A 14095-nucleotide genomic window follows, 5' to 3' on the forward strand; every position below is an offset into this window, starting at 1 on the left:
GACAGTAAATGATGAGGTGGACGAAAAAGATTAAATAACGAGTTTTTTGACGGAATGTTCTGTAAGACTTAGGTGCTTATTTTACTGTTAAGCATAATGTAATACAACACTGGAGAGGATCAATTAGAATTTCAAGGAATCATGGAATAAAGATATAATTAAGGTTACAGGGAAACCTCTTATTACTAATTTGAAAAAAGAAGACACTACATACTGTACCTACAGTATATGTTTTTGACAGTTAATGTTTTTCAATATACAGTATCAGTCAAACCCCATGACAACTGCATTATCATTATGTTTTAATAGTGGGGTATGTGAACAGAAATACTGATTTTTCTGGATCAGGTTGCCATTACTTTTGTTCAAAAAGTCTTTAGTACAGTTTGCTTTATCAAAGGATCATGGATACATGTGTTCCATATGCAGTGACTAACCATAATCTAAAACATTTTTAATGATATACTGAGAAACTGCACATTTTAAGAATTCATTCATAAATCCAGACAATCATGAAAATAACACAACATGTTAATTCTATTTTCATATACAGTACTTAAATGTTTCGCTTTTGGAAAAAAAATAGTTGTTCTGCCTAGTTTTCTAAAATATGAAAATGAAACTGAAGATATTTTCTTACTGCTCAATTTTACAAATAAAACTTTTTTTTATCAATCATTGGAGTAAATATTTACAATAACAATATATTGCAGATAACAAAATATGAATATGGTACATGGTAAAAGATAATGCAATGGCACCATTCAGCAATTGGCTAATATTTTTTTATTTCTGCAACTCATACATACACTATAAAAATGCAATTTCTGAACAACATTTGTACCGAAAAATACTAATAATGAGATAATGATTTTCCTTGTTTAAATGCAAACAAAAAACAATAAAATAAAAAGAAAGACTCCATTGTTGTAAAAGCCAGTTGTACAAATTACTGTACACAAGCTGAATCATTCAAACGGGCACACAAGAACTATAAGCACCCAATTACTGGAGTTCCCATGATTATGAAATTGACTACATGCTGGTAAAATTAAAAACAATTACAATAATGTCCTATATATAAATAGCTGTTTTATGCAATATAAGAACTGTATAATGCAGATTATGTACTCAGAACCAAATTAATAGGAAAACATTTCCAGTCATAGCAATTGAACAGCTTGTGTGCTTTTCTACAGCCTAACATCTAGTCTCATAAAGCATGCTGTCTTCTTTCTATTCCTATATCTTCAAAAGGCACCTTACAGCCTCTACTTATGGAACTAAGAATACATAAATTGAAAAAGCTATGTTTATACAACTAAACAAAGGGATTACGTGTATTCATGTGTGCATTTGTGTTTACTGGAACCTAGATAAGTTTCACATTTTAATCATAAAATGCTTTAGTATGTTAGGGAAAGTGACAGCTAAACTTTAAAAGACATTTAGTTAAAGAAATTTAAAAGTGAGTCAAAATTATATTTTGTGAGTAATAAAACTCTAAGTACCATGATTAAAAAAAATCTATAAATGCCTTATTTTGAATCATTTATATTGATAAATTTAGGACTGATAAAAATGAGAAAAAGACATTGTCATTATTGAACTATGTATGAGTAATGATCACAAGCACACACTCACACATACTACTTGTACATCTGTATATATGGGATATTTGAATATCATTTAGCTCTGACAATTTTACAAGACTACAAAATCAGAAGTGTAAAGAGACTCAATTTTGCTTTGCATATAAGAAGCAGCTACAGACAGATTTATTTCAACAGTTCTGCTTTCTAATGTTGTGAAACAGCTAATTAATATACATATCTCATTATTCACAGCAACTTCTGATTGCTCTTAAAAACAACTTAAACCTGAAAGGTATTCTCTGTAAGATCCATGTATCTGGAATACAGTATGTCTACAAATGCAGAACCATACCAAGACATTGGGTGCTGCTCTATAGAAAGTAAAACAGAAAATTTGTGTCAAGTTATAACTGCCGTTATAACTGATATTTTTGTACATAAGTTTTAGATTTAGTGATAGCCACAACACATGGTACAGTACATCTTAAAACTTATCAACACAATGTAAGCCTTTGTAACTTAAAACATATACCTGCCATGCTAAGCAGCTTCAAAATGAAGGAATCACCTCTGCTCTCCTATTAGTTATAGAGAGTATCAAGGTTGCATTTCCTCATTGAGTATTATGTATTACACAGCAACTCATGAGCAATGTCTGATGAGGGAGAACATTCTTTTCAACTTGTAAGTTCATTCGACAAGTTGTATTGTTATGTAAATATATATCGGAAGAAAAATACAGTTCATAATTGGATATATTTTAAGACAAAAATATTTAATCTCGATACCTCTTTAAAAATGTCTTTCTAAACTGTAAATGTAATTTCTATAGAAAACAACACTACAGTACACAGAATTCCACATAAAGTTTGTGGATGAAAAAACAACATTTTTGACTTATAGTGGAATCGCCTGCAGTATATTGGTCATAATAATCAGTTACTGAAGGATTTCATACTGCCTCCACTCTGAAGTACATCGTCCGCCTTCTGTGTTGATTTTTGTAGTTCTATTAACAATACACAGATTTTTCTTCCTAATATCCACTTAACTAACCCCTCCCCCCCATTTTGTGGATATAGCACATGAATAGTCTTAACTGTTTTTTAAGACTTATTTTAATTATAGTAATAAGTGGTTTGTTCCGCTATAATACAAGAACTTAAACAGATAAAGCAGAGAAAACTAGATACAGGTCTTGGAACATAGTAACGTAAGTAAGGATAATAATAACATTAATTTGTCACAGGGAAAAAAATATGGGCCCAGACAAAAAATTTAAAAAAAAATCTCTATCGCGTTTTCAGAAAAAATATCTTCTACATGTATTGTAAACACAGAGTCTGTGTAATTATGCAGCTCTTCAAGTGAAAGTGTTTTCACTTTTAATTTTGAGTGCCATCTCAAGTATGTCTTCTTGATTTGGTTATGTTAATTTTATGCAGAAGGTGCTCTTACAGCACGACTTCTTGTAGGAATTGAATTTGGAAAAAGGACAGGGAATATCAGAGTGTCAATGGAAAAGTTAAATAATACAAAGTATACATGTTGATTGCAATCTTTGTGATGTTAGTATGGTAGGTAATCTGAAAGGGACTTTTGCCTTAGAAACGTGCAATTTGAACAAAAAACAAGCTTGGAAAGGGTTAGGACTATGATATGTATCCTTCTTCGTCGTCTTCGTCATCTCCCTCATCTTCATCATCATCAACAATTTCATCTTCATCGTTTAGTATGTCTACCTCCCCATCTTCGTCATCAGACAGTTCATGGAAATGTCCACTGCCAAAGTCACCAGAAGCATCCACGTCAACCCCTACAGAAGTATGGCAAACCAAGAATAAGTTTATTAAACATGAAATACAGTCATCAGTCAGTTGTGCACCATCCAACCGAACTCTATTTTAAAAACTTATAAACCAGTCAATATAATCCGTCTAACATTACAGGAAGAAACAGGAGAAACTGCTGATCGGTGTTACTGTAGTGAAAATCATATAATTCAGCGAGTCATGTAACAAATGAAAGGTTAATCAATATAAAGGAATATAAATTAATACTTTTATATGGGTTATTTGTGGAATGAAAGCTTATTATTGAATTCAAATTAATCAAATTAATACTAATTTTGTATAGTTCATTTGGCAGTTTTGTGTTTCTGTTTCTACATTTTAATTTAGATCATATTAAAAATCAAGTGTGGCACAGTGGCGTAGTGGTTAGATTTGTTGCTTTGCTTAGCTGGGGTCCTGGGTTCAATTTTGGACCTGGGGTGTAGTCTGCATGGAGTATGTATGTTCTTCCTGTCTTTGTGTGGGTCTCCCCCAGGTGCTCCATTTTCCTCCCACAGGCCAAAGGTCTATTGACTATTCATAATGTCATAGTTTTAATAAGTTAATTTAATATTTGGCCCTGATGTGAGTGTGTGCATGTCTGTGTATGTGTGTGCCCCATGGTGGACTGGTATCTCATCCAGGATGTACCTTGCCTTGCACCTGTTGTTTCCTGGGATAGGCTGTATTGGATAAAGTGGTTAGAAAAGGAATGGATGGATTAAAAAACAAATCCAATCATCTTCAGTAGATTCCAATCATTTCAACTTTCATTTCTATGAAGTATTTCAAACTTCATAGAAATGTACCCAAAAAGACCTGCACCTATTTTTGCTGCTGAAGGTGCTTTCTCTGAATATTGTGTTCCAGGCTTTGAATGCTTATGCAATCAACAAATTTAATCTTTATCTCTTTAATTTTTCCTGACTTTTATTGTAACATATCCTACCCTTAGAGGTCTAAAGCATTCAGGTTTTGATTAAAATACTAATGTAAAATACTCATCATTTTGTAATTTCACAAAGAGGAACATCATATTAAGGGCAAAGATCTGTATATCATACCCACGTATTGAACATGTTTTAAAATATGTACATACCACAGTCTAAAGGTCCATGTGTTCTGGATCCAACTATTTCATTTCCATATCTATCGACACACCAACACTGACCAATACTTCCATGACACTGAGTAGATGTATAGTATCCATCATCATCACAGGAAGGTATGTACAACCCTAGGGATAAATTTTTGTAGTCTTTTATTTTATGTTACAATGCAGAGACTAGCTTCATGTGCTAGCAAAATATGTTATATATATATACAATATTTCAATATTCAGCAATAGTTCTATACAGTACATTTAATATTTACAGTAGTTATTTACATTCTGTGAATTAAAATATATTAGCAGCTCTATATTCTAAGTGCATAACTGACTGAGCACTAAGCATTGGTGATATCTGCATCTTACCCAATGTTAGTGATTTAAGTGTTTTCACAGTAAAAGTCACATATTGCCTACATTTTGTAAAGTGGTATGGAGCTCATGGAAAGCATGTTATATGCTATGCAGTTCCAATAGGATGGAGAAGTACAGTTGATGTACCTTTACAGTAGCAGTAAGCTAAACTGATAAATAATTATCATTCAGTAGTTGGGTTAGATCCTAATAAATGCAAGAGAGAGATGAGATATGCAGATATATTAGGCGTCGTTTGTAAGACCTGTTCGGACCCCCAAAAAGGAAACCCCAAAAAATACAGACGCCGCATTCGGCTGTGGTTCTGCTGGAACCAAGTAAAAGTTTTGGTCAAACTACAGTACATGCATACTGCATGCATGCATACATAACAAATGACAGGACAAGCACAACACAAGTTGTTTATGCTTGTATGAGCAAGTGGATTCGGTTTTGATGTTCTAGAAGCACGTATGCTGCAGGTGCCAAAATGCGAGACAGCAAAAGGGTGGCAGAATTAGCTGCTAGCAGTAGCAGAGGGACCGGCTAGGTTGGTGAGTGTGGGAAACCAACTGCTAGGCCCATGGCCGAGAGGAAAACAAAAACTCTCCGTGGGAGAAAATATATCTCTGGAGATTCTGGCCCAATGATTGCCTCCCTATGGGCACGCTAGGTGCATTAGAATATGGATACTGGTTTTTCACTCAGTCTGGAGTTTTGTGACTGGGGAGACTGTACTGACCTAGAAGGAGTAACATGGAGATACCCTTGTAGAAGTGGAAGGTGGAGGTGAGCGGGGTTTTTGTTGCCTTTCCAGTTTCCATCTATATAAGTGAGCTACGACAATGTCGTCATGTTTATACTGGTTAACATGGTGACTTGCCAAGCTTGGAGGGAGGCAGTAAGAGAGGTGGTCAGAATGTAGCTGTACTATCTAGATTTAGATTGGAACTCTGTGTGTGTCGCGGCGTAAGGCACTGACTGGAGACTAGAAGAGCTTCTGGTCCTGATGGAGGACGATGAAGAAGAGAGTTGATTGATACTTGCTGAATTTAGTTAGGAACCAATTTCAAGATGAATCCCCCCAAAAAGATGGAATTTGTGGTATATATGTGGCTAGAGGCATGGGAGGGAGAAGAGTCAAAGGCCCACCAGCCAAAAGGAGGTGGAGGGGGGGTAAATGGGTGTGAAACCCATAGCTTTAGCTCCCTAGGGCCAACTAGAGACAGCACAGGGGTGAATGAGGAACCCTGTGTTTGGTGCAGGCTGACTCCATGTGCTTGCACCCATGGGGAGGAGTGGGAGTCAGCAATTGGTGGCTTCTGTAGTGGATAGTGAAAATAATGATTGGGGAGAGACAAAACCACATATATACGGAGGGTGGACATAATAATGAAAACACCAATGAAACTATAAAGGAGTTGGGGTGTCCATTGTCTTCAGAACAGCTTAAATTCTTCTTGGAATACTGTTATACTCTACAAGTTTTGAACAGATTCAAGTGGGATACTGAACCAATCTTCAAGAAGGAATGCCGCAGGTTTTCGAGAGATGAAAGAGGTCGAAACCTGCATCACACTGAACATTCTAGATCTTCCCATAAAGTTTCAACAGTGTTTAGATCAGGTGATTGGGAAGGCATAATAAGTATTGTCCTTATCTGTCAGGGAGGTTTGACTTGCGACCCGTGTACCTCTTTCCTAATGCTGTTTACCCTTGTTTGTCGTATGTCATTATGATTTTCGACACTGCTCCCTTTGACACTTTAAATAATTTTGCTATTTCAATGACTGATGCACCTTCAATTCGGGCACCAACTATTCGACCTCATTCAAAATCTGTTAGATCTCACATATTAAAGTGTTGATTTTAAGATTCATTTTGTAGAGGAGCTTATTGGTAATTAGTATTAAAATTAATATGAAACACATGTAAGAATCCTTTTTGACTGTGATTTAGTTATATCAGTTATTTTGTGCATTTCTATTATTTTGCGTGAGACACACCTGTCTGTGATGAAACGAGATGCATATTGCTCGTACGAGAGAGATGTGCTACAAGAAGTCCAGAGTGCAAGATGTTTATATGCATTCAAGCAAAAGTGTGAGGGATAGGATTTAATCTTCCTCCTGAATTTCTGTTATAACTTTGTAACAATTCCATATTGCAAATAGGTAAGAGATAAAATAGAGAAATGATTGGTGGTTTGAGATTTGTGATGTTTAAAAAAATATTCAAACCATTTTATTCAAGGTTTTTTAATATCTGTATCTCTAAATAATTACAGTCCACTGAGATATAGATGATCACATATGTGAACTTTCGGTCCATTTTTAAATTCCATAAACTTTCATATATCCAAATAACCCTTTTGTTTTAGATAAACAGAAAAAAAATGGAAAATTGTATGAAACATAAACTAAGAAAAACATCATAAAGGACAAAAATAACATTTCAGGCATTATAACTTTGATTCATCTATATTAATTTAAACAGTTTTAATTGCTTTACTGAAAATTTAAATATAATTCCTTGCAATTTCACACAATTGCAAAGTAGTCTGTAGAAGCATGTTTATGCATTTAAGTATTTATTTGGATAGATGACATACTTGGATATATTGGAATTGTACTGGATATGTTTTTCTTTTCAAGAAACAGTGTAGCTTCTCTGTATTGTAATTTGGAAAAATTAATTAATGTCCAATGAAACAACACATTTTCTAGTTCTCCAATCAATTGCTATACACCAAACCTTTTTTTAAATGATTGAAATATGAGGTGTGGGTGGCAATGCAAATCTATTTCCCTTTATAAAGTAACCATCTTTGCAGTGTTCCGACATTCAAGAATACAAAAGAGCTGTCATTAATTCACTTTTAATTCCTGATATTTTGATTCCCATTACCCCGTTTTCCATCAGGTATTGGGTCTAATGCTGTTTGATCCTTTTTAAAATAAGCTCTCCTTGGATGCTGTCCCCATGAACTGTGTGGGCAGCACATCTATGGAATTCATTTCTCAAAGTGTCAAAGTGTGTAAGTGGCATTTCACAGCTCGGTAGACTATTTCTATAGACCTCATCAGGTTTAACAGTGATTTAGCTTAGTACAGTATAAAAGTGAGTTTCCATACGCAAACAGAAATCTTCAATTATGTGACAATCCTTTTCACTGCAGTTGCAGAAAATTCGGTAATGACTATCTCACTTTCATACAGTGCTCCTATTTTACATATTCTTTCTAACGCAGCCCCTTGAACCTTAATTCTGTCACTGTCTATTTTATTGGAAAGACTTGAGTGAAAATGTTTTCCCTCTTTAATTAAGCTTTGGATTTGAATTTATCATTACATTTTTAATTCCACGGGTGATTAAAACAGATGTGTATTAGTATGTTATTTTACATACTTGAAAGGATGAGTGAACGTTTCTTACATATGACCAAAGTAAAACTGACTATAGACTCAGTATGTATTAATGTATTACAATGTATTAATGTAATACAAAATGTATCAATATATTGATCAATACATTTTCATATCAAAGGCTAATATACACTAGCTCCTTTCTGATACTTTTTTATGCTTCTGACGTCTGTCTGGTGTCACATTAGTGTCACACTCATGTAATCAATGCTGCAATCTAGACTTGCAGCATGTGTAGCACAAAAGAACATGAGGCTCTGCATCCTGTTCTATGCTTCAAGTCTATTTGTGTGCTTCTGTTTGTGTTAACTAGACCATAAAAACACATAAGTGAGCTTTAAGAATGCAGTGCAACTATTTTTGCATCATACAATCACAATATGGTGCCCCAATGGCCCACTATCCCACCAGATATTACAGGATGCATGTAGGGCTACTGGACATTTCAAATGTCACTAGTTTCTCTGTGCTGTAAGTCAGACCTCTGTGACTTAAGCAAATGATTTCATGCAGAAAAAACATTTGTCAGTACTTGTTTGGTTTCTGTGAAAAGTTTTGCTCAAGGTTCATTTTAAAACAGACTATGTGAAGTTTATTTGTTGAGCTAGAAAAGTACAAAGCACTCTAGAAGGATCATTCCTTCATAAAATTTCATTTAAAAAAAAGCCATTTCATCTGCTGGCAGTGCACAACATGAGTACTATATGGTACTGTAACAGACTGCATGATAATAATATCACAAATTCAATACGTAATTTAATTAATCAGCATGATCTTCTGTAAAGAAACAGGTAAAGGTTTATTCCATGCTGAAAGGAAAAGAAAAGAGACAAAAGTTTTGGCGGTGGAGCCTTCTTCAGGTGTTTTCAGCAACACTTTGGTACAGTGGTAAAGTGTGCACCTCTCACCCAGAAGGTCCTGTATTCAATTCCTGGTCAGGATAATCTGATGCATACTTATTGAATATGTTCTTTGGTTATAGAGTTTCATTGGTATCCATGATGTGTAAATCAGTTGACAGGTAAATGGCAAAGAAATTGAGTAACCTGAGTAATTAGCAAAATTGGAGTGAAAAGGTTACATTTTAGAGATGTATCAGCTGCATAAAAACTGCAAACAGTATAGATTCACTATAAGAACTCAGTCATTGGTTTCACTTTTCTGCATCTTAAATATTTTAAATATTTTACAAAACATCTCTAAAGTGAATTAATCATGGTGCTTTTTGCATGCTTAGCTTTTGCTAGATTTCCTTTCTTGGTTTATGCTGATTTAGTTTCATTTATTATTTTATTAAACTACAGTATGTGTTACTGGACAATGAATAAACTGTGGAAAACTGGAATACTAGTAATAAACATTGTTGGGCACCAAGAATTCTCGCACACCATTGTCTCGCCAAGCTCTAGTGTAACAAAACCATAGCAAAGCAGAGCAAATGCAAGGCACACCACAGTAAAAGTATGATAGTATAAAGGCAAACCTTCATTATAGATATCTAATAATTTATCTAATACAAAAATCATTTTCAATCCACTTCTCCTGCTGCGTCATATGATATTTCAATTAAATGATATTTTTAGGTAATATGAGTAATGCAGGTTTTACATTTATAAAAACAGAATGCATTTACAAAATCTCCCTTTACTTCAGCAAAAGGCAAAAGTGTAAACATAAATAATACAAGAGTATATGCAATTTAAAGCCGAATAGGTAGAGTACAAAGGAAAAATGACATTGTGTACAAAATTAATCCAAATAATAAATGCATAAAAGGTACATAACAAAACAAAGCAAATACATTTATTTAGAATTATTTTAAAGTAACAAAATGGCTGGACTGACTACACTTGTAATGTCAATTTCTGTTTCAAAAGTCTCTAATTTGTGATCCAAACAAAGAAACAAATAATTTCCCATTAAAAATTATTTTAAAAATTAAAAATTAAAGATAAATGAGAACAAATAAAGAATAGTTTTAATTAAGTAATGTAAAGCTGTTGCAATCATTTCATTTAGCTTTGTTTTTGCTATTTTCCTTAACCAAAATTACATATACTTGCAATACCGACACCAATGTATGCCTTACCTAGGAATTTCTTTCCAGCTTGCTGTCTTTGAATGCTGGAGAGTTCCGTCTGACATGGGGGGTCTGTAAAAGGTATTTAAAACATTACATGAAATGCATTCCCATCATAAAAATAACTGAAAAACTGAAAACTGATATTCTTAACATTTGTATTGTTTGCATGTGATTTATTGTATTATAGTCATATTGTAATATTCAAAGTAATGTTTTGCTTTACAGTCAAGCAATTTCTATTAATCAAATTAATACAAATATATTGTTCTTATTTTTATACATTTTGAGTAATTCCGTACATACAGTATATTTGGGATATTAGAAAAAAATGTTGTGTTCAAACCAACTATTTAATTTGAGATCACATTATGAATGTTTAACTTCTTTTTTTGCATTTTCTGTGTAGTTTGCTTTATTGTCATGCTGCATATTGAAACATAATCTAATACATATGGAATCATACTCTCCCACAATAGCAGACAAAAGGTTTTGGTTAACTTCAGAAGTTATTATATTGCTGCCATCATAAATTACATCATCAATCAAGACAAGAATGCCAGTGTTTTAGAGCTAATCCATCCTTTCTCAAAAGTACATGTATAACCTTTCAGTACATTATACATTTATACTCGCTTGCCTCATCTTTGTATCTCACCTGGTCTTTCTATTCTTGGTGCTGATGAGAGTTTTACATCTTGTGGTATAACCACAGCTCCTAATTTTGCAGTCTTTGTCTTTTGTGAATGATGGATTTTGATACCTTAACCTCTGAATTCTGGAGGCTGTTAGGGATTTTGCCAAGTTATTTTAGAATTTTCCTTGACAGCTGTGATAATTGTTCTGTAATCAACTGCAGATGTGTTTCTTGGCCGACCCAGTCTTTGCTGATTGGTAATTATACCTGCGGTTTCAATCTTCTTCAATGTATTTCAAATAATTTATTTTTAGTATGCCGAATGTGTTATGGTATAGTCCTTTTTGAGTTTTTCTTTCTTTGAGCAGAAAGGTAGTTTTGTTTTCATTATGGTTTCGAACTACAGACATTACAAAATGCTGAAGTCAAAGTGAAACAGGATGATAGGATGTTTACTTTTATGAGAGCCTAAGTAACTGACAACAAACATTTGATCAACACGAGACACCTGTGACCCACTTGTCCGAATACTTTTGCTGCTTTAAAATAAGAGATGCAACACTATCATTTTTTTAAATTGACCCATTTGTTTTTAATTGCACAAGGAGCTCCACTTATTAGTCATGCTTTTTATTAAAAATGATTTCAGTCGTTTGTTTAGATCCAAATGAAAGTGAGAGAAGGAGGAATAAGTATAAAGTATATGGCAAAGCTTGCCTGCGTAAGAGAATGGCAGCCTATCTGAAGCTGAAAAGGTGGAAAGGACTTTTAAACTGGAAACTCAATTGGGGTGAATGATGGTATAAATATTTCTAACGTCCCAAAGGGGTATTGAAATTGGATGTTGGCATAACTGTAAGAGTATTTGAAATAAGAGAAAAACATTATTTGGAGCTTCTGTACTTTGTTGGGTTGAAATTACTGACTTGTACAGTTCCTGTGAAGATAGTACTGAATCCCTTTTAATTAAGGTGTGATAAAATGGACTTAGAAGGAGGGACTGAAAGATTCAGGGAGTGCACCCTACAGTGATGCATGAACGTAAAACCACAAGTGAAAAGCCGACAAATAGGACCTCGGTATTTGGCAGCTCCTGGAAGATGCTGTCGATCCCCCATGGTGGAGAAGCAAGCCGGCAAGACTGCTACAGATATTTGAAAAACATGGGACTGGCAAAGCTAAAGTGAAGTCTGGAATGACAGACTGGAGGATGTCCCATTCTTTACATTGATCAGGAAGTGTGGTGCTTAAGATAACCTTGTACTAAAGCATATGGAATTTGTTAGAGGACAATGATAAGGGAGAACTGACTCAATAATCGGGAATGAGATAGTTGAATGTTTGTTCTGTGTTACCCTAAATATACTTTTCTGGAGGACTGTAGTGAATTGAGTGTTTTGTCCTAAGGTTTTAAACAAGTATAGCGAGAGTGATGACTGTGTTGTGAAAAAGGTAGCTTTAGTGAGGGAATGGAGTATCTGGCTTGGAGGAGATGTGCAGGCATATTAATCTGTTGGCTGCTTGTGACTACCGATGTGGCTGGAACAGGTATGTCAGGAAGAGTTCTTTCCGGACCCAATGTAGACGACACAATCCAAGGTAGAAAGTGGAAAGACTGGGAAAAAAGGCATCCAGAAGACAGGAATGAAAACAGGGGGGTGTGTCCATGGAGTGCTGGTGGTCGGGGGAGGTGTGGCCGAGGCAAACAATCCAGAGATGAGTCAACAAGGGAAATCCAAAACAGGGCACAAGTCCAAAGCCAGACGATCCATCCAAGACAGACAATTAAACCAGAACCGGGTCGCAACCGGTGGGGGGAACGGGAACAGGAACAGAAACTAAAACCTTAACGGGGGCAGGCGTATCCAGGTCCCAGACTCGCTTGGTGCGGAAACCAGAGCAGAGCCTGGAATAGTGTCAGCATCTGGCTTTTAAAGGGGGAACTGAAAAGGGGCTGGAACAGGGAGCAGGTGCGGGGGATGAATAACAAACAAGAAAGGGCAGGAGCGCCCTTAAGAGGAGGGGTTTGCGATCGTGACAAGGTAAGCATAGGGAACCACTTGCTAGGAGAATACAAGGAGATACAAGCTCTGAAATTCAACAAAATGCTTTACAAAGCACTGAGAGGCTGACAGTGTAGCAATATAAGACCAAAAATTCCCGGCAGGACAAAATAAATCTCTGGGCAGCAAGGTACAGTACATAGAGATTTCAAAGAAAGAAGCAAGAGGTGGGGGCAATGTGACTGATTGATCTTGAGCTCTGTGGAAAGGTGGAGTCTGAAGAGCTGGAAGAAAGAGGTGACAACACAGCAGCTGCAAGGAGTAGAATGGCTGAGAGAGACCAATGTCTTGGTAGAGCTGGTGAGGAAATTGTTCTTGTCCTAGTTTGTAGGAGGTGAACCCTGGTCAGATCTCCAAATCCTGCTGTGCTAGGAAAATGGCGAGCACAGAGAAATTGAAACTGGAGCTGGTGAGCAGCAGTAGAAATGTATAGAAACAACTAACATCTTGTATGAAGTTAAGGATGTTGGAAGGGACGAACAGTGGAGAGGCAGGAGAGCGGAAAAAGACCCATATGTGTAGCGGCGGAATGGGGGTTTAGCCCGGGCTCAGCAGTTCAGGAGTCGTATAGAAACCAATGCCCTCAGGCAGCGGACGTGGGGCGACCTGGTGCTGGCTGGTCTCAGGACATCCGAACGTCAATGCTGAGCGAAGGTGAATGAGAGACCCGGAAATATATAGCCCCAGAGAGAGAGACACCGGAAGGACAGCAAATCACAGGAAACTAGGGACAGGACAGAGTAGGAGCACCCTCTGGCTGCAAAGGGCTTGACAAAGGCATTGTATTCCTTTTAGCAACACAGGGCATGAGACAGCATACTCCAAATTGTGTGACAGAGAACATTTTAGAACTGTCCCAAAACGTTTTGGAGAGCACTGTATGCATATACCATTTGTTTCACAGACAAAAAGTATACAGTTTATTTCCCAGTAAATTAAGCTTGTTTAGACTATTTAATAATATCATTAACAAAATATTATTGTAAATCACGCCTTCTTAC

The 14095-nt window shown here is 35.7% G+C and overlaps 1 protein-coding gene across 2 annotated transcripts in view; it reads right to left on the reverse strand.

Annotated features, from left to right (window-relative positions):
• Positions 1 to 769: 769 nt before the first annotated feature.
• The window catches only part of spock3 (SPARC (osteonectin), cwcv and kazal like domains proteoglycan 3), a 114057-nt gene continuing 100731 nt past the window's right edge, over positions 770 to 14095 (reverse strand). For both annotated transcript variants that reach the window (XM_088636212.1, XM_088636202.1), the window contains 3 exons: positions 10404 to 10466; positions 4527 to 4664; positions 770 to 3411 (listed from right to left, as the gene is read on the reverse strand). In XM_088636212.1, coding sequence (XP_088492338.1) covers positions 3248 to 3411; positions 4527 to 4664; positions 10404 to 10466 — 365 coding nt within the window. In that variant the 3' untranslated portion in view covers positions 770 to 3247. The remainder of the gene's footprint in view (positions 3412 to 4526; positions 4665 to 10403; positions 10467 to 14095) is intronic.

Source organism: Lepisosteus platostomus, chromosome 1 (genome assembly GCF_059453375.1).
Source record: "Lepisosteus platostomus isolate fLepPlt1 chromosome 1, fLepPlt1.hap1, whole genome shotgun sequence".
Lineage (NCBI taxonomy): Eukaryota > Metazoa > Chordata > Actinopteri > Semionotiformes > Lepisosteidae > Lepisosteus > Lepisosteus platostomus.